At 41.7% G+C, this 21,298-nt stretch overlaps 1 protein-coding gene across 1 annotated transcript; it reads left to right on the top strand.

Moving 5' to 3' along the window:
* The first annotated feature begins 1,806 nt into the window (after positions 1-1,806).
* LOC101342429 (uncharacterized) lies at positions 1,807-20,868 on the top strand. The gene is made up of 3 exons (XM_023736919.1): positions 1,807-2,101; positions 9,091-9,240; positions 20,445-20,868. The coding sequence occupies exons 1-3, from the start codon at positions 1,807-1,809 to the stop codon at positions 20,798-20,800; spliced, it is 801 nt and encodes a 266-aa protein (XP_023592687.1). The 3' UTR covers positions 20,801-20,868.
* Positions 20,869-21,298: the final 430 nt, after the last annotated feature.

Genomic DNA, 21,298 nt, shown 5'->3' with positions numbered 1-21,298 from the left:
AAAAGGTGGCGACCCTTAATGAGATGAGCTGACAAAATTGCTGGAGCGATGGACTCCAACATAACAATGATCGTGAAGATGGCGCAGGACCAGGCAATGTTTCATTCTCTCATACCTAAGGTTGCCGTGAACCAGAGCTGACTCGACAGCAACTAACAACAACATTTCAAGTTACTTTTCCAGCTCTCTGTAAGGAGTGTCCTTAGTACCCCATTCTGGGTCCCCTCCAAGTCCACTGTTACTCCTGGTGGCCGACACCTTAGCTTTTGCCACAGGAGAATCACTCCTCTGGATGCCATTGTCAGCCTTCTCTTGGACCTACTTCTGTTCTGATGAAACTGCTCTCCTAACAGTCAAAACTGCCTATTACCAGACCAAAAGTCATGTTTGCTGCTTTGCCTGTTTGATCTATTTGAAGAATGTGGCAATACTGACCATACAGTAAGTCTGGAGATCTCTCTCAGCTCAGGTTCATTCATACCTTTTCCAACTAAGTTTCCTTTTTTTTTTTTTTTTGTGGTATGCAGATCCTAAATTTATCCATTAAATATCCCCTTTCCCAGGAAAATTCCTCTTGTTCAATTTACATTTTAACCTTGTAGTTTATTGACCTACGAGGTCAGTTTTTTGTTGTTAGTTTAGCCTTTTAAAAATCTCTACTCAAAAACCTTTAAAGTGTCATGTGCAGACAACTTGCTCAGCATCTCCAAAGGTACTACACAACATGCCCCTTCCCTTATATAAAGCTAAGAAAGTTGCAGTGTTGTCTTAGCTGCTGTCAAGTTGATTCTGACTCATGGTGACCCCATGTGAAGGTGCGTAGGCCATTCCAAAGCTCCAGGTCTCAGCCTATCTCATAAAATTAGAAGTTGTGTTAGAAAGTCTGAGTCCCCTTTCAACAATGCCTGGTTCTGTGACAGTTGGGAGACGGATGCAGGTTGTATCATTGGTGAGGTCACCATCAGGGGGCAGATCAGAGCATCTCCCCCCGCACCCCGCCCTCCCCCCCACCCCGCCACCAGGAGAGCCCCTTAGAGGTGCAGAGAAGAATGAAAAGCATAGTCTCAGTCTTTTGGAAGAAGAAGTGGTAAGAGGCCAGCTCCGGAGGATCCTGGTGCTGCTGCTGCTCCTACGGCCTGGTATGTGCCACCTTGTGCCTCAAGAGGGTGTGTGTATGACTGTGTGTTTGTGTGAGTGTGTATGAGTACATGAATGTGTGTGAGTGTGTGTTTAAGTATGTGTATGTCTGTGTATGAGTGTGTGTATATGAGTATGAACGTGTGCATGAGAGTGCATGTGTGTGAGAGTGTGTACAGGTGTGTGCAAGTGTGTGTATAAGAGTGTGTATGTGAGTGAATGTATTAGTGTGTGTATAGGAATGAGTGTGTGAGTATGTATATATGCCTGTGTAAGTGTATGAGTGTGTGTATGAGTGTGTGTGTGTGTGAACAAGGGGGAAGAGGTGGCCACGGACTGGAGATGCTGTGAGACAGAGTGGCTGTGCTCTCCACGGTCTAAGGGCAAGGTGAGGGGTCTCCAGTTAGGGAGTGGGGTTGTGATCCTGGGGAGCAAGACAGAAAGATTTCATAGAACCAATAGGGCTCTTGGAAGCTGGGGAAGACTGGAGGGAGAGGTATCTGCCCGGGTCACATCGGCCTCCTGGCCTTCGGCTGTTCACCCTTGGATTCTGTGTCTCCAGGCCTCGCGCTGGGTGCACTCATCTCTTAACACCCAAGAAGAGCCATCTGCAAGAGCGGGACCTCGGTGAAGATCCAATGCCACTCCACAGGCATCCAGGCCCCGACAATGCTGTGGTATCACCAGCTCCTGGGACAGACCTTCACCCTGATCGTAACTTCTGACCAGGGCTCCGGCATCACCGACGAGCAAGGCTTCATGGAGGGCAAGTTCCCCATCAGCCACCCAGACCTCACATTTTCAACTCTGATGGTGACCAGTGCACAGGCCAAGGACAGCAGCCTCTACTCCTGCAGTGCCAGTGACACAGCGCCACACAGAGATCAGGGACTTGAGCAAGAACCTCTGCCTGGCTGCCGCCTTCTACTCCCCATGGGTCTGTGGGCCCTGTGGAAGTGGGCGTGTAGGGTAGGAAACCACAGATCCTTGAACCAAGACACATGTGAGTGTGTGTGTGTGAAGTGTGTATGTGTATGTGTGGATTGTGTGTGTGTGTGTAAAGAGAGAGGTTGAGGTTGTGTGTGTGTGTGTGTAGGGAGTGCATTTGTGTGTATGTGTATATAGAGAGAGTATCTGAGTGTGCAGAGTGGGGACACATGTGTGAGACCCAGAAAACAGGTATGGTGCTAGGTCTATAAAGTGACCATTGAAGTGGAGACATCCTTGGACTGAAAATTATAAAATCTGAATGGTTGTCTTGACTCTAACACATGTTAATCGTGGAAACATGATTGGAAAAATTCACTATAAGTAGATCACAAGACACTTCTATAAAATGTGTGTGTTTTCTGTGATAAACGAGGGCTTTGACTTTCCAGACTATTTGACAGTGTCTTGTCACCATGCTGGGCCCTTGAAATAAAGAGGGATAAGTCAACCTGGCAGAGAACTTCACTCATGAGAACATTTCCAAGATGACTACATAGTGCTTTGACTGATGAATGGACAGGTAAGACCAGGTACAGGGAAGGTGTTGGCTGAGGTGGCTCTTGAGAGAGGTGAGTAAGGGGAGAGAAGGCAGAGGGACGAAACCAAAAATTACAGTGACCACCGATCTTGTACGATTCAGTAGACAGTGAGCAAAAGACATGCACGTGCATTTAATAGAAGAAGAAAGATATTTGACCAATAAACAGAGGAAGAGATATTTAATTTTATTGGGGATCAGGAAAATGTGAATCAAGACATAATGATATGCAAGTTTATATACATATGATTATTGTCTTAGTTATCTAGTGCTGCTGTAATAGAAATAACACAAGCGGATGGTTTCAGCAAACAGAAATTATTCTCTCACAGTCTAGTAGGCTGCAAGTCCAAATTCAGGGCATCATCTCCAGGGGAAGTCTGTCTGTCTGTCAGCTCAGGGGGAAGGTCCTTGTCATCAATCTTCCCCGGAGTAGGAGCTTCTCAGCAAAGGCGCCTCGGGTCCAAAGGGCACGCTCCACTTCTGGCACTAGTTTCTTGGTGGTATGAGGTGCTCCCATCTCTCTGCTCACTTCTCTCTTTTATATGTCAAAAGAGATTGACTCAAGATACAACCTAATCCTGTAGATTGAGTCCTCCCTCATTAACATAACTGCCTCTAATCCTGTTTCATTAACATCATAGAAGTAGGATTTACAACACATAGGAAAACCACATCAGATGACAAAATGGTGGACAATCACACAATACTCGGAATCATGGCCCAGCCAAGTTGACACATATTTTGGGAAAGACACAATTCAATCCATAACAATTATAAAAAATATGGAAAGTTTGACAATACCAAGTTTTGGCAAGGGTGAGGATTGACAGGGTCAATTACACATCACTGGTGGGAGCATAGTGATAGAAACAATTTGGGGACAGCTTGCTGTTATCTCATATAGTTGGACATTCCTAAACCCCATGACCCAGCTGCTCACTCCCAGGTTTAGACCCAGGAGAGACTGTCACATACACACATAGGAAGGCATGAACACAACAGAGTTCTTAAGCAGCACTGTCAACAACAGCAAACCATGGAGCCACACCATGTATGCACTGACAAGAGAGAATGAGCATAGAATGAAAGTGATACAACTAAAAACTAATTGCACATTTTGATCATCAAATATCTGAAGAAATGCTCTAGGATTTTACTTTGATGGTCCTGGTCCAAGGACAAATTGGGATTGGATTACAGTCAGTGCTGTGGCCATATTCACCCAAAAGAATGGATGTGGGCTGAGTGTCTCACAGCCAGAGGGGTTGGGAAAGGCAGGTGTGGATGCAGCACCGGTTCATGCCAACTAACTTGGGGATCCTGTACTCTTAAGATTAGCTAGGATGATGGTGGTGGTGGTAGAAGAAAAGGGAAATGAGGGATTTAAAATACGTTTAGGTAGTCCGATCAAAAGGGCCAGGTAACAGGTTAGACATGGGAGTCACTAGACAGGGAGGTGGTAGAGATGACTATTAGGGTTGGGTGGATTGGTAGGACCAAGTGGGGGGAGAGTATGATTTACTTTGTGACTAGGTGCTGCTGGGGCAGAAATCCAACTGGAAATAGGCAGGAATCAGCTGGATGTTCAAGTCATGGACACAGAGAACAGATCTGGTTGGAGGGAAAAATTCGGGACATTTAGCACAGGTGGAGAAAGAAAGGGCATATGATCCCTGGATAAGCGAATGTACAGTGAGAAAGGCAGAGAACTTAGGACAGAGATTTAGGAGCACACTTCCATGAGTCCAGCTAGGAAGGTTGACAAGGCAATGGTCAATACATACTAATGGCTGGACAACGGTGTAGCTATAACACAATTCGGCAGAGGATACTGGCAGGTCGCTACACCACATACAGCTTCTTTCCAACTACACTAGGTGCTGGAGATGCCTGGCTGCTGCCTCACCTGCTGGAGCTGTCCACTCCCCCTGATCTCACGGGAGTGGAAGGATGACCAGCAAGGTCCACAGGCATCTGGTGAATACATCCCTTTGACCACCAGGGGGTGATGTGGGTTATTCTGTAAAATAGCCTGGAGCCTAAAGAGCAGGCACAGATCTTCAACTGGGAAGAGAAGCTGTTAGATCTTTGTGCTGGATGGATAATGACCAGGGACAGATTAACCACTAAGCGTGGTAAGCACCAGCTTACTGTAAGAAAGTTACCCACTGCTGTCAAGTCGAATCCAACTCATAGAAACCCCATACGGTTTTAAAGGCTGTAAATCTCTATGGAAACAGACTGCAATATCTTTCTTCCACAGAGTGGCTGGTGGTTTCAAACCACCGACATTTTAGTTAGCAGTCCAGCATTTTAACCACTGACAAATAAATACATGAATGAATGGGTATGGATGGATATGTGGCTGAGTCTAGGGTAAGTTATTATACCACAAGAATCTACTCTAAACCAAAGCTGTTACACTAGGGAACCACCCTGGCATTAAACCAGTGATGAAAGAGTCCTTAATATTTGAGTAAGGGGTGTATTGGGAAAAGAGATTCATGGAGTGAAACTCAGCAACTTTCCTGGAGAAGAGAGCTGGCCTGGGTGTGGATGAACTGAGGAACAGTGGGTCTCCTTTGACTCAGCAGTCTCACTCCTAGGCACCTGCCTGAGAATTCTGCTTATATGTTCAACGGAAATGTTCATAGCATCTTTATTCATAATAGCCAAAAACCAGAAGCAACCAAATTCTAATAAAGAAGAAAAAATGTTGGTATAGTCGTACAATATAATACTACCCAAAAGAAGGAGGAGGAGAAGAAAAAGAAGAGGAAGAAGAAGGGGAAGAAGGAGGAGGAGGAGGAAAAGAAAGAGAAGGAGAAACAGGGGGAGAGGGAGGGAAGGAGGGAGAGAAGGAAAACCACTGACACATGCAATAATATGGATAAATCCCAAGACATTGTGTTGCGTGAAAGAAGTCAGGCACAAAAGAGTACATAATTTACAATTCTATTCATATAGAGGTCAAGAACAGAGAAAACGAATCTTTGGTAATAGAAACCCAAGCAGCAATGAGGAGGAACACGGGGAGATTTCTGCATATACTGAATATATTCTATATCTTAATCTGCGTGGTAGTTACATGGGTGCATACATATGTAAAATTCCTTGAACGGTACACTTAAGATAAGTAAACTTTATATATGTCAGGCCTTCATTTTTAAAAGAGAGAAATCACATGTAAGTTAAAAAAAAAAAAACCTATTCCATGAGTCTGTTTGATTGAATATAGTGTGTAGTAAACACATAAAAACAAAACAAAACCCATCTAAAATGTACAAGGACCCTTGGGGTGGTCATTCCTCAAGTAAAACAATCTAGGAAGCCCACTCGACATTTATGGTCTGCCTAAAAAATAAAATAAATTTGAAAAAGCAAAAGAGGATAGATAACATTTATGAATAGTAATATAACATATAAAACACCTAGGAAAAAAATATTAGAATGTAAACAAGATCTTCATGGAAAATATTATTTAAAAAAATTAAGAGGAAGACGTTTTAAAAGTCTGAAATAAATAGAGATATACTATGTTCATGAATAAGTAAACACAGCAATAAAAATTTTCCAAATGTCTGAAATATTAACTATGTATTTAATGCAATACTAATCAAAATCATCAAAAAAATTTTTTATGAAATTTGACAAGGAGAATCTAAAATTTATGTGGAAAGGGAGGACAAGAAAAAGTTAGACAATCTTGAAGAAGTACAACACAAGGTGACTTGTTCTACCATCTGTGAAATGATTGTACAATTTCATATAATGAAAGATGCAAAAATAAATAGATCAATGGAAAATAATTGTAAGATGAAAACTAGGCCCATGAATATACAGGAACTTAATCTATGACAGAGCTATTGTTACTGGTATATGGGGAAAATGTAATATACAGTAAGTTATTTTGGAACAAGTGGTTACCCATACAGGAAAAAAAAAAGAAGAAGTTAAACCTTCCTCACAGCATAAGAAAAATAAATTATAAATGAGTTAAATGCTTCAACACAAGTTTCAAAATTGTAGAAGTTCTCGTAAATAATATGGGACAATATCCTTTATGACATTGTGCTATGGAAGGATTTCTTATAAAGACTGAAAATTGTACACCCAAAAGAAAAGAATGATGAATTCTACTATATTAAGAAATTGTGATCAACAGAAAGCATCAAAAAGAGAATGACGACAGAAGCCACAAAATACTAAAGATATTCACAACACACGTAACCGACAAACATTTGGTATCCGAAATATATAAAGAACCGCTAAAAATAAATAATAGCTAATCAACCAAAAATGCATGGGCAAAATGCAATTTGCAGAAAACACTCCCTGTTGCTGTTGAGTTGATTCTGAACTCATAGCGACACTATAGGACAGAGTAGAACTTCCCCACACGGTTTCCAAGGCTGTAATTTTTACAGGAGCAGATCATTAAGTCTTTCCTCCCAAGCAGTGGCTGGTGGGGTCAAACTACCAATCTTTCAGTTACCAGCCTCAACTGTTAACCACTTTGCCACCAGGGCTAGGCAGAGAACACTAGTGGCCTATAAATATATTTTTAAAAAAAATGTTCAACTGCTTTAGTAATCAGAAAAGTATAAAGTAGAACTAATGTGCAATACAATTTTACCATAATTGATTGGCAAAATTGAAGGAACGTTAAATATTAATTGTAGTCCTAGATGTGGAACATTTGCAAAAGCTCCTGCAATGTTGAGAGAACTACTTATTTGCCTTACTTAATTGGAAAACATTTTGTTGTTATTATGCAAAGTAGACATGTGGACTCTAGGACTCCGTCTTCACTTTTCAGGTAAAGGGACCCTCTTGCACATGGATGTGCAAAGACAGGTACAAGAGTGAAGTGCTGATTGTAGTAGCTTTGTTGTTGTTAAGTGCCCTCGAGTTGACACTGACTCATAGTGACCTTATGTACAACAAAACGAAATGCTGCCTGGTCCTGCACCATCCTCACAATTGTTACTCTTTGAGGCCATTGTTGCAGCCACTGTCAATCCATCTCATTGAGGGTCTTCCTCTTTTTCTCTCTCCCTCTACTTTACCAAGCATGATGTCCTTTTCCAGGGACTGGTCCTTGCTGATGGCATGTCCAACGTAAGCAACACAAATTCTCACCATCCTCACTTCTAAGGAGCATTCTGGCAGTCCATGAGTATATTCAACATCTTAGGCAACACCATAATTCAGATGCATCAATTCTTCTTCGGTCTTCATTTTCTATTGTCCAGGTTTTGCATGCTTATTAGGCAATTGGATATACCATGGCTTGGGTCAGGTGCACCTTAGCCTTTAGAGTGACATCTTTGCTTTTTATCATGTCAAAGAGATCTTTTGCAGCAGATTTACAAAATGCATTATGTTGTTTGATTTCTTGACAGCTGCTTCCATGGGCATTGATTGTCAATTCGAGAAGAATAAAATATTTGACAACTTCAATGTTTTCTCCATTTATCATGATGTTGTTTAGCTGACCCGTTGTGAAGATTTTTCTTTTCTTTATGTTCAGACGTAATCCGTACTGAAGTATTTAGGCTTTTACGTTCCTCAGTAAGAGCTTCAAGTCATCTTCACTTTCAGCAACCAACATTGTGTCATCTCCATATCTCAGGTTGTAATAGCAAAAACCTGGGAAAAAAAAGTAGATATTAATATAAGAATTGATAATACAGTGTAGAAAATTAATGCACTGAAATGCTAAGCAAACATGAAAATGAATTATCTAAAATTATATGCACTGACATGAATTAATGTCACACACATGTGTTGGATGAAAAAATAACTTGTTATGTTACAGAGAAATATGGAGAGAAAGAAGCTAGAGAAAGTAAAAAAAAAATACAAAATTACATAATATGTCTTTTATAGACTTTAACATAAATGCTAAAACTAACTCAAAAGCTGGCAAATGAGGAATCTAAACTGTGGGTTATGGTTACATGACATAGCAGAAAGAATGATGGACCCTTATAAAGTGACACAGGACTTAGACCTCTCAGCAATAATCCGTCTCTTAAACTGATTAGTTCAGGCAAGTTTTTCATATTATTGTTACTCCATATCTATTGCACAAGTGTAATAAATGTTGCTTTGTATAGTTTAGTATTTAATTTTGAATGTAAAGTAGTTACTAAATCATTTTGTAAGTGCAGCAAAAACTATAATTAATACACACCCAGCTGTATGATTTATTACCTGAGATGGAAAGGAGGAGGGGAAGAGGCAGAAGGATAAGTTGAAAAAGCAAATAAATGAATAATGTTTAAGTGGTTTTACAAAAAAGACAAGAGTCAGGGAAGAAAAAGGAAAGCAGGCTAAAAAGCACACTAGTTGTTTCACCTGTTAAAATTCAGCACCCCTCCCTCACCCTGTGAAATGATTGTGTCTCATGCCCTCAGTAGCTGTGAAGAATGTGAAAGGTCACCGTGTCACAAGGAGGTTGCTGATGGGGATGAGCAGCCTTAGAGAAAAGGCCGCTAACCCTGCCTTCCCTGACCAGCATGGCCCCACACTTCTCTGCCTGGCAGTCCTGTGTTTCCTGGGAGCAGGTCAGTCCTGTTGACCTTGTTGGACTCCAGGGTCAGGACTTCCTCCTGGAGCTGCAACATCAGGGTCCTCCTGGGCTGTTCTCCAGCTTCTGTCTCCTTCCTCCACAGGCTCCATGGACACTGAGGTCACCCAGATTCCAGGACAGCTGGTCAAAGGAAGAGAACAGAAAGCAAGGATGGATTGTGTCCCCATAAAAGGACATGATTCTGTTTATTGCTATCCTCATAAGCTGAGAGAAGAGCTCAAATTTTTTTCTTCACTTTCAGTATAAAGAAGCTGTCTATAAATCAGGAATTCCTTATGAGCAATTTTCAGCTCAGTGGCCCTAAAACTCACCCGGTAGCATGGAGATCCAGTCCACAGAGCCTGGGGACTCAGGTGTGTATTTCTGTGTCAGCAGTCCATCCACAGTGCTTCATGTCAGCTGTTCCTGGAACACAAATTCGTCCTGGCCCAACTCAGGAAATAGGTGGGATATGAGGTTGGTGGGAAGTTACAGAAACCCTACTTGAAAGAGCACACACCAAAGTGAAATGCTGTAAATGAAACTCTAGGTGAGCAGGAAGGGATGTTTAAAACAGTTAATGGCACAGACCCCCAGGGAAGGGGAGGGAAGGTGAAAAAGGGGTTTGCTTCTGTGTAAGGGATCTATGTACATAGAAAGGCAAGTTACACTGAAGGAAAAGTAGAAGTCTATGGATATCATTTAGATATGGAGATGTAAATTCTGAAATAGCTAACAGTGTCAGATGTAATGATAAGCCTAATTACATTGTAGTTTGAGGCATCTGCATATTTTGAGTTGCTTTGGAAGATTTGGATATACATATTGATTGATTTTGATTTTGACTAATATTTTCTTTTCCTTTATTCTTCAGCCTTACTTTATATATTCTATTTATCTTCTACGTTTATTTGTATGTGCTGTGGCATCATTTTTTGCATGTCATCCTTAAGTCAGAGATACTTACTTAAGGGTTGTTGTTGTTAGGTGCCCTCAAGTCTGTTCCGAATCTTAGCAACTCTATGTACAACAGAATGAAACACTTCCCAGACTTGTGGCATCCTCAAAATCATTGCTGTGTTTTAGCCCATTGTTGCAGCCACTGTGTCAGTTCATCTCATTGAAAGTCCTCCTCTTTTTCGCTGACCCTCTACTCTACAAAGCATGATGTCCTTCTCCAGGAACGAGTCCTTCCTGATAACATTTCCAAACTACAACAGAAGACTTAAGTCTCATCATCCTCACTTCTAAGGAGCATTCTGGCTGTCCTTCTTCCAAGATAGATTTGTTTGTTCTTCTGGCAGTCCATGGTATATTCAATATTCTTCTCCAACACCGTAATTCAAAGGCATCAATTCTTCTTTGGTCTTCCTCATTCATTGCCTAGTTTTTGCATGCAAATGTGGTGATTGAAAACACCATGGCTTGAATCAGGCACACCTTAGTCCTCAAATTGACATGTTTGATTTTCAACACTGTAACGAGGACTTTTGCAGCAGATTGGCCCAATGCAATACATTCCTTGTTTGATTTCTTTTTTATTTTCTTTTTATTGTACTTTAGGTGAAACTTTACAATTCAAGTTAGTCACTCATGCAAAAATTTATACACACATTGTTTTGTGACTCTACTTGCTCTCCCTATACTGTGACAGCACACTCTTGCTTTCCACCTTGACTTCCTGTGTCCATTCAACCAGCTCCTGACCTCTCTGCCTTCTCATCTCGCCTCCGGACAGGAGCTGCTCATTTAATCTCATGTATCTACTTGAGCTAACAAGCACGCTCTTCACGCAAATCATTTTATGTCCCATAGTCCAGTCGTTGTCTGAAGAGTTGGCCTCTGGAATGGTTTTAGTTTTGGGCTGACAGACAGCCTGGGGGCCACATCTTCCAGGGTCCCTCCAGTCTCAATCAAACCATTAAGTCTGATCTCTTTACTAGAATTTGCGTTCTGCACCCCACTTTTCTCCTGCTCAGTCGGGTACTCTCTATTGTGTTCCCTGTCAGGGCAGTCATTGTGGTAGCTGGGCACCATCTAGTTCTGGTCTCAGGCTGATGAAGTCTCTGGTTTATTTGGCCCTTTCTGTCTCTCGGGCTAATACTTTCCTTGTGTACATGGTGTTATTCATTGTCGTTTACTCCAGGTGGGTTGGGACCAATTGGTGCATCTCAGATGGCCGCTAGCTAGCTTTTAAGACCCCAGATGCCACTCACCAAGGTAGGATGTAGACCATTTTCTTAAAAAACTTTGTTGTGCCAGTTGACCTAGACGTCCCCTGGAAGCATGGTTCCCAAACCCCTGCTCCTACTACTCTGTCCCTTGACATGTTTGGTTGTCTTCAGGACATTTCCCAGCTTTGGTTTAGTCCAGTTGTGCTGAATTCCCCTGTAGTGTTTGCTGTCCTTCCCTTTACCTGAGATAATTCTTGTCTACTTTCTTGTTAGTGAATGCGCCTCTCTCTCCATCCCTACCCTCGTAATCATCAAAGAATGTTGTCTTCTGTGTTTAAACCTTTTCTTGTATTCTTATAATAGTGGTCTTATACAATATTTGTCCTTTTGTGACTGACCTAAGTTCACTCAGCATAATACCTTCCAGATTTCTCCATGTTATGTTTCACGGCTTCTTCCTTGCTGTTTATCATTGCGTAGTATTCCACTGTGTGAATATACCATAATTTGTTTATCAATTCGTCTGTTTATGGGCACCTAGGTTGTTTCCATCTTTTTGCTATCTTGAACAATGCTGCAGGGAACATGGGTGTGCAAATATCTATTCATGTGACGGCTGTTAATTCTTTAGGGTATATTCCAGGGAGTGGGATTGCTGGATCGTATGGTACTTCTATTTCTAGCTTTTTAAGGAAGCACCAAATCAATTTCCAAAGCGGTTGTACCATTTTACATTCCCAGCAACAGTGTATAAGTGTTCCAGTCTCTCCACAACCTCTCCAACTTTTATTATTTTGTGTTTTTTGGATTAATACTAGCCTTGTTGGGGTGAGAGGATATCTCATTGTAGTTTTGATTTGCATTTCTCTAATGGCTAATGATTGTGAGCATTTCTTCATGTGACTGTTATCCACTTGTATGTCTTCTTTGGTAAAGTGCCTGTTCATATCCTTTGCCCATTTTTTAATTGAGTCGTCTGTCCTTTTGTTGTTGAGGTTTTGCAGTATCTTGTAGATTTTACAGATTAGATACTGATTGGATTTGTCATAGACAAAAATTTTTTCCCAGTCTGTAGGTTGTCTTTTTATTCTTTTGGTGAAGTCTTTTGATGACCATAAGTGTTTGATTTTTAGGAGCTCCCTGTTATCTAGTTTCTCTTCTGGTGTTTGTGCATTGTTACTTATGGTGCATATTCTGTTTATGCCATGTATTAGGGCTCTTAGCATTGTACCTGTTTTTTCTTCCATGATCTTTATCGTTTTAGATTTTATATTTAGGTCTTTGATCCATTTTGAGTTAGTTTTTGTGCAAGGTGTGAGGTAAGGGTCTTGTTCCAGTTTTTTGCAGATGGATATCCAGTTATGCCAGCACCATTTGTTACAGAGTCTGTCTTTTCCCCAATTAATGGATTTGGGCCTTTATCAAATACGAACTGCTCATAGGTGGATGAATTTAAGTCTGGATTCTCAATTCTGTTCCATTGGTCTATGTATCTGTTGTACCAGTACCAGGCTGTTTTGACTACCATGGCCGTATAATAGGTTCTAAAATCAGGTAGTGTGAGGCCTCGCACTATGTTCTTCTTCTTGAGTAATGCTTTACTTATCCAGGGCCTCTTCACTTTCCATATGAAGTTAGTGATTTGTTTCTCCATCTCAGGAGAAACAGTCTTGGCTAAGGGTTCTTTTTGTTGGGAGTTCTTAAATCACCTTTTCAATCTCTTCTTTTGTTATGGGTTTATTTAGTTGTTCTACATCTGTTTGTGTTAGTTTAGGTAGGTAGTGAGTTTCTAGACATCTGTCCATTTCCTCTAGGTTTTCAAATTTGTTAGAGTACAATTTTTCATAGTATTCTGTTATGATTCTTTTAATTTCAGTTGGGTCAATTGTGATGTCACCCATCTCATTTCTTATATGGGTTATTTGGTTCCTCTCCTGTTTTTCTTTTTTCATCTTGGCCAATGGTTTATCAATTTTGTTGATCTTTTCAAAGAACCAGCTTTTGGTCTTGTTGACTCAATTGTTTTTCTATTCTCTATTTCATTTAATTCTACTCTAATTCTTATTATTTCCTTTCTTTTGGTGCCAAGGGCTTCTTTTGCTGCTCTCTTTCTACTTGTTCAAGTTCTTGAGTTAATGTTTTGATTTTGGCCCTTTCTTCTTTTTGGATGTGTGACTTTATTGCTATAAACTGACCTCTGAGCACTGCTTTTGCTGTGTCCCAAAGAATCTTGTAGGAAGTGTTGTTATTCTCGTTTGATTCTATGAATTTCTTTATTCCATCCTTAATTTTTTTCTATAACCCAGTAGTTTTTGAGCAAAGTGTTGTTCAGTTTCCATGTGTTTGATTTTTTTCCTTGTTTTTTCTGTTATTTATTTCTACTTTTATGGCTTTATGTTCAGAAAAGATGCTTTGTAATATTTTGATGCTTTTGATTTTGTTAAGTCTTGCTTTATGGCCTAATATGTGGTCTATTCTGGAGAATGTTCGATGTGTGTTGGAAAAGAAAGTATACTTGGCTGCTGTTAGGTGGAGTGTTCAGTATATGTTCATGAGATCAAGTTGGTTGATTGTAGCATTTAGATCTTCTGTGTCTTTACTGAGCTTCTTTCTGGATATTCTGTCCTTCACTGAAAGTGGAGCCTTGAAGTCTCCTACTATTATTGTTGAACTGTATGTCTCTCTTTCCCATGCTGTTAGCGCTTGTTTTATGTATTTTGGAGCCCTGTTATCGGGTGCATAAATATTTATTAGAGTTATGTCCTCCTGGTGTACTGATCCTTTAATCATTATATAGTGTCCTTCCTTATGCTTTGTGGTGGATTTTACTTTAAAGTCTATTTTGTCAGAGATTAGTATTGCCACTCCTGCTCTTTTTTGAATATTGTTTGCTGGATATATTTTTTCCCTCCTTTGAGTTTTAGTATGTTTGTGTCTTTAAGTCTAAGGTATGTCTCTTGTAGGTAGCATATAGATGGATCGTGTTTTTTTATCCACTCTGCCACTCTCTGTCTCTTTATTAGTGCATTTAGTCCATTTACTTCAGTGTAATTATTGATAGGTATGAGTTTAATGCTGTCATTTTGATGTCTTTTTTTGTGTGTTGCTTACATTTGCTTTGTTCCATTTAATTTGGTGTGCTAAGTCGTTTTTCTTTATTTATTTTCTTTTCATCTTTTTCATTGTTGTTGATTTTGTATTTGCTGAGCCTTCATATTTTTCTTGTTTTTTATTTTGATGTGTAAGACTGTTAGTTTTCTTTGTGGTTACTTTAATATTTACCCCAATTTTTCTAAGTTTCAACCAGTCTTTTATTTCTTTATATTGCCTTGACTTTCTCTCCATATGAAAAATCTGTGTCTACGTTTTTTAGTGTCTCTTTTTGTTTTAATGTTGTCATCTTTTACATATTGACGTCTCTGTTTCCCCACTTTCAGTATTTCAGCTTTGATTTGTTTTTATGACTTCTCTATCTGAGTTGATATCTGGTTGCTCCATCCTGTGTTCTAGTCTTGCACTGTTATCTGATGTTATTGATTTTTCTAACCAGAGGACTTCCTTTAGTATTTCTTGTAATTTTGGTTTGTGTTTTGCAAATTCCCTAAACTTCTGTTTATCTGGAAATGCTCTAATTTCACCATCATATTTGAGAGACAGTTTTGCTGGATATATAATTCCTGGCTGACAACTTAGTTCCTTCAATGCTTTATATATGTCATCCCATTGCCTTCTTGCCTGCAGGGTTTCTGGTGAGTAGTCCGAGCTTATTTTTATTGACTCTCCATTGTAGGTGACTTTTCATTTATCCTTAGCTGCCCTTAAAATTCTCTCTTTATCTTTGGTTTTGGCAAGTTTGTTTATAATATGTCTTGGTGACTTTCTTTTAGGATATACCTTATGTGGGGTTTGATAAGCATCTTGGATAGATATCTTTGCATCTTTCATGATATAAGGGAAGTTTTCTGTCAACAAATCTTCATCAATTTTCTCTGTATTTTCTGTTATCTCCACCACCACCCCCCATTCTGGTGCTCCAATCACTCGTAGGTTATTTCTCTTGTTAGAGACCCACATAACTCTTAGAGTTTCTTTGTTTTTTGTAATTCTTTTACCTGATTTTTCCTCAAATAAGTTGGTGTCAAGTGCTTTATGTTCAGTCTCACTAATTCTGACTTCTACTGCCTCAATTCTGCTCTTATGACTTTGAGTTGTCTCGTTCTGAAAGTTTATTGTTAATCTTCTGGATTCCTGATTTCTTTCTCTCTATGGATTCTTGCAGCCTATTAACTTTGTCTTTATGCTCTTGACTAACCTTTTTAAGTTCCGCTACTGCTTTGTCTGTGTGCTCTTTAGATTTCTCTGCGTTTTGTAAGATTTCCTTCCTAATTTCTTGAATAGTTCTGTATATTAATTTTTTGTATTCTGCTTCTGGTAATTCCAAGAAATTCTCTTCCTCCAGAAAATTTATTGATTTTTTTATTTTGGGAGCTTGCTGAATACATTATGATCTGCTACTTTATGTGATTTGATATTGACTGTTGTCTCCAAGCCATATAAGTTATTATAATTTTTTATTTTTTATTTGCTTACTGTCCTAGCTTCTTCTTTTTTTTTTTTAGATATGCCCAAATAGGCTGCTTGTGTGTGCAGATTTGATTATTGGTGCCTTTGAAGCTCTAACATCCTGTCTCGGGTGTTTAGATCTGTTACTAAGTATGTTAGCCCAGGAGTCCGTTAAATTTTCTTGTATAGATTCAGCTCAGGTGTCCAAGTAGTTGGTCACCATATGTGTGGTGCAGGCTCTCACCTACAGTCCTAGACAGGCATTGGTGACTGGTGTAAGTACAGGTATCTGGCTGCAGTAGAGGGTCAGGTGCTGAACAAGGCAAGGGGGTGATGGCTGCCCCTGAGTGTCTGAAAAGAAAGTGTGTGTCTGTTCTCTAGAGCGAGCAGGTAGGTGAGTTTTGGAGCCCTACTCTGAGCACCCAGTGCTGTTGGCTGTAAGGACTGGGGGGCACCATTTATTATTTGACCCTTGTCACAGGTGGCTAGGTGGCATAGGTGGAGCCACAAGTCCTCAAGCCCCTGATGTGGCAAGTGAGGAGCCTGCTTAATAGGTAGAGTAGTGTCAAACCTCACAAACCTGCCACTTCACAACTGAAACAGCTGAAGTTAGACTTCAGGTATATACCCTGTTGTACTGTTGTAGTGAGGGCTTACGCTGTTGAGATGGGCCCACACAAGTATATGCAATGGTGAAAGGCATTCAAAGTCTGTGGACCCTTATGTCTGTGTCTAGGCAAAGTAGCTGTGCCAACCCTGAGGTCCTGGCTTAGGGAAGCTGGCAGCTTATTTTTTCCCTGTTTGTTAATTTGTTCCCCCTCCAAGATCAGGAGAATGGTTCAGGGTGCATTAAGGGTCCTACTTCCAGCCCAGGGGACTCAGTAATTGCTGAATCTGGCCAGGAGCCAGTGCACAACAGGGAGGGGGGAGGTAAATGGGAGAGATTTTTTTTCCCCAAATGCATTTTTTTTTTTATACCAGTGGTAGGCCAGACACTTGTACTTATCTTTAGCCACTTAAGTGCTGCTATTCACTCATTCTGCATGGCCAAGTAGACTCTCTGCCACTGGGCCTCTCCTGAGTGGAAAGTGCCTCCCGAGCACCACTGCTAGCCTCACCACGCACAGAAGCTGATCCAGCCTGAAGGTTTCATGTTCCCACCGGATCAGGTCTGGCAACTCCTTGGTGTTTCCAAATCATCTCTCCCACCCCCTGCCACTCAGTCCAATTCCTCAGCTTTGCTTTTGATGTTCAGGGCTCCTAGATAGTCATATACAATTGATTCACTTGTTTTTTCGGGTGTTCATTGTAAGAGGGACCACAGGAAGCATCTGACTACTCCGCCTTCTTGGACCTGCCCCATTGTTTGGTTTCTTTGCTGTTGCTTACATGAACTTTGATTGTGGATCCAAGTAAAATGAAATCCTTGACAACTTCAATCTTTTCTATTTATCATGATGCTCTTACTGGTCCAGTGCTGAGAATTTTTGTTTTATGTTGAGGTGTAATCCATACCAAAGGCTGTCATCTTTGATTTTCATCACAAAGTGCTTCAAGTCTTCCTCGTTTTCAGCAAGCAAGGTGGTGTCATCTGCATATCAAAGGTTGTTAATGGAGTCTTCCTCCAATCCTGATGCCACATTCTTCTTCATATAGTCCAGTTTCTCAAGATCATTTGCTCAGCATACAGATTGAATAACTCTGGTGAAAGGATACAAACCTGCCGCACATATTTCTTGACTTTAAATCACACATTATCTCCTTGTTCTGTTTGGATGACTGCCTCTTGATCTAAGTACAGAGTCCTCATGAGCACAATTAAGTGTTCTGCAATTCCCATTCTTTGTGATGTTATCCATAATTTATGGTCCCACACAGTCAAATGCCTTTGCATTATCAGTAAAACACATTTTGTCCTAATGTGGGGACTTGTGTGTTGCTGTGATACTGGAAGCTTTGCCACCGGTATTTCCAGTACCAGCAGGGTCACCCTTGATGGGCAGGTTTCAGCAAAGCCTTCAGACTAGACAGACTAAGAAAAAAGACCTCACAGTCTATTTCTAAAAAAAAAAAAGTAGCCTGTGAAAACCTTAGGAACAGCAGCGTAGCATTGTCTGATATAGTGCTGGAAGATGAACCCTCAGGTTGGAAGGCACTCAGAATATGACTGGGGAAGAGCTGCCTCCTCAAAGTAGAGTTGACCACAATGGTGTGGGTGAAGTCAAGCCTTCAGGATCTTCATCTGCTAATGTGGCAGGACTCAAAATGAGAATAAACAGCTGTAAACTTCCATTAATAATCATAACATAAAATGTAAAAAGTATGAATCTGGGAAAATTGGAACCCATCAAAAGCGAAATAGAACACATAAACATAGATATCCTAGGCATCAGTGAGCTGAAATGGACTGGTATCACCCATTTCGAATCACACAATCATATGGTTGGTCTACTATGCTGGGAATGACAAATTGAAGAGGGATGATGTTACTCTCTTCATCAAAAAGAACATTTCAAGATCTGTCCTGAAGTACAACACTGTCAGTGATAGGATAATATCCATATGCCTACAAGGAAGACCAGTTAATATGACTATTATTCAAAGTTAGCCATCAACCACTAAGGCCAAAGACGAAGAAACTGAAGATTTTTACCAACTTCTGCGGCCTGAAATGGATCAAGCATGCAATCAAGATGCACTGATAATTACTGGCAATTGGAATGCCAAAGTTGGAAACAAAGAAGAAGGATCAGTAGCTGGAAAATATGGCCTTGGTCATATAAATGATGCCAGAGATCCCATGATAGAATTTTGCAAGACCAAAGACTTCTTTATTGCAAATATGTTTTTTCACCAACATAAACTGCAACTATACACTTCGACCTCATCAGATGGAATACACAGGAATCAAACCTACAACTTCTGTGTAAAGAAATGATGGAAAAGATCACTATCATCAATCAGAACAACCCAGGGGCTGACTGTGGAACAGATTGTCAATTGCTTATATACATATATATATATAATATTCCTGGGTGGTACAAACAGGTAGGTGCTAGACTACTAACTGAAAAAATTGGCTGTTCAAATCCACCCAGAGGTGCTCAAAAGAAAGGCTTGGCAATTTGCTTCTGAAACATCAAAACCTTGAAAACCCTACAGAGCAGGTCTACTGTGCACCTGTGAGATGAGGCTCCCATGAGTAAAGTCATCTTGATGGTAACTGATTTTTTTTATCCCAAATATAAAGAATTCCTACAAATCAAACATAACGTGGCAAGTAAACTCAATATAAAACAGCAAAAGGGTTGAAGGGGTCTTCACAAAACAAGACCTGCAAGTAGCCAGTTTCCCCTTCAGGGTTACTCTGCCAGCCACGGAGAAGATTTTTGAGCAGATAGAACCAGGGCTCGCCCTCTCCAGAAATTAACTTTGATTAAAGAGAGAGACTTTGCAGAGGCCCTACCCTCTTCCCAAGGCAGCTGGCATCTAATGACTGGCTGGTATCTCCCTGTCTAGAACAATAATCGATGAGATTTAGGATTTGTTTTCTCCTTTTTGACAAATATTTGCTTTGTGCCTCCCTCTCTGCTGGGAAGCCTGCACTGGAGGCAGAAAACATGAAATGGACCAGCTCTCAGCAGTCCTGGGCGGTGTCCTGCCTCCTTGGTGACGCCCAGCCTCTCTGGGCCACATCATAGAGCTGCTTTCTGTGGATGCACCGCTGGCCGCCTGAGGGCGCTGTGGCTCCATGGAGACCTGCTGACAGCTGTGTGGGAGACTCAAGTTAAGGAGTCTTGGCTGGGTCCTGGCAGGGGGAGCCTGTTTGAGGAACCAGGCTAATGGGAGGTCTGAAGGGTTAAATGTAGTCTCTGGCACCCACTGACATGATCTGCAGGTGCATTCACCACAGCAGTGAGGGGAGCCCACTGGAGCCTGCATTTGGTGGGGGCATGAGGGGACTTCAGGAAGAAGCCCCCCAGGATTACCAAGGCTAGGTGCATGCCAAGGATCAACGATCTCAGAGAAAGATCAGAGAGGGTGTGGGGATGGTTACTGTCATGACCCTGCCTGACCACCTCGGCCTGCTGGCCCCACCTGCTCCACAGGAGCAGGACAGAGGGGAGGACCTAGGTGCAATGAGCCTGTGCTGTTAGGAGGTGGAGGGGGTGCTTATGATCCTACAGGGTTGATGACATCAGAACAACAGTGTCACGGAGACACTCTAGTCAGAGAAAGGGGAGGACAAGCCCACTCTCTGGAATCCCTGAGCAGGAGATGCCCACGCCCTTCCTGCCCAGCCACGCCGGGGGCTCCAGGCTCCTCTGCTGGATGGCTCTGAGTCTCCTGGGGACATGTGAGTCCTGGGTTACAGCTGGACCTCCTTGAACCCACAGATCTCAGTTGATGCTAAGCATCAGGGTCCTATAAACTAGGCTCCAGGTTGTCCCCTTCCCCACAGGTCCCGTGGACCCTGAAGTCATCCAGTCCCCTAGACACTTCATCACAAGAAAGGGAGGACAAGCCATTCTACAATGTCATCCTGCCTCTGGACACACAAACGTGTACTGGTACCAGCAGACCCAGGGCCAGGGCCCACAGTTCCTCTTTCGGTATTACAACGGGAAACAGCAAGAGAAAGGTGACATCCCGGACCGGTTCTCAGGCCAACAATTCTCTGAAGACCACTCTGAGCTGAACCTGAGTGCCCTGGAGCTGGGGGACTCGGCTGTGTTCCTCTGTGCCAGCAGCTTGGCACAGCCTTGCAGAGCCACTTCACACCTGTATCCAAACCTCCTGACCCTGCTGCGGATGTGAGGAAGGGCGAGCAGGGCAGCCCCAACCCAGCCCCTACAGTTGTGTGGTCCTTCTCCTATTCTCCCTGCTGCTGAGCATGGCCAGAGCTCCCTCACTCAGGTTCTCAGCTCTCACAGGTCCCCTCCAATCCTAGCAAAGGGCAGGAGTGCCTACTCCATGGGAGAGAGTAGGGGTACAAGGAAGGACATTATCGTGTCCACTTTATAGATGGGGACGTCTCGCGTCACTTTACAGACAGGAAGCTGTGGCTCATGGAGACTCCTCATATTTCATATTTACAAATATCAGAGCCAGGATTCAAGCCTATGTCTCTATGCTCAAAAACTAGTGTTTCCTAAGTCTCATAGTGCCCCAGTCTTGGTCAATAAGACATGATGGAGCATGCCTCACTACTGTGGAGACCAGCTAGCTGAGCAAGTATGGGCAGTCACGTATAATGGTGTGTGGTTACTGCCACTTAGTCCCCTGACTTCCCGGACCTAAAGCTTCAGTCAGAGA

This window comes from Trichechus manatus, unplaced genomic scaffold (assembly GCF_000243295.1).
Source record: "Trichechus manatus latirostris isolate Lorelei unplaced genomic scaffold, TriManLat1.0 scaffold00093, whole genome shotgun sequence".
In the NCBI taxonomy this organism is placed as follows: domain Eukaryota; kingdom Metazoa; phylum Chordata; class Mammalia; order Sirenia; family Trichechidae; genus Trichechus; species Trichechus manatus.
The sequence above is the reverse complement of the archived record's forward strand: the minus strand, read 5'-3'. Positions and strand labels throughout refer to the sequence as shown.

What these genes read in the sequence shown, in the direction of transcription:
- LOC101342429 (XM_023736919.1), top strand. Translation starts at nt 1,807, where the DNA reads ATGCTGTGGTATCACCAGCTCCTGGGACAGACCTTCACCCTGATCGTA. An exon ending in GGCCCTGTGGAAGTGGGCGT is followed by an intron (nt 2,102 to 9,090) that starts GTAGGGTAGGAA and finishes TCATGCCCTCAG; the next exon opens with TAGCTGTGAAGAATGTGAAA. An exon ending in CCTGTGTTTCCTGGGAGCAG is followed by an intron (nt 9,241 to 20,444) that starts GTCAGTCCTGTT and finishes CCTTCCCCACAG; the next exon opens with GTCCCGTGGACCCTGAAGTC.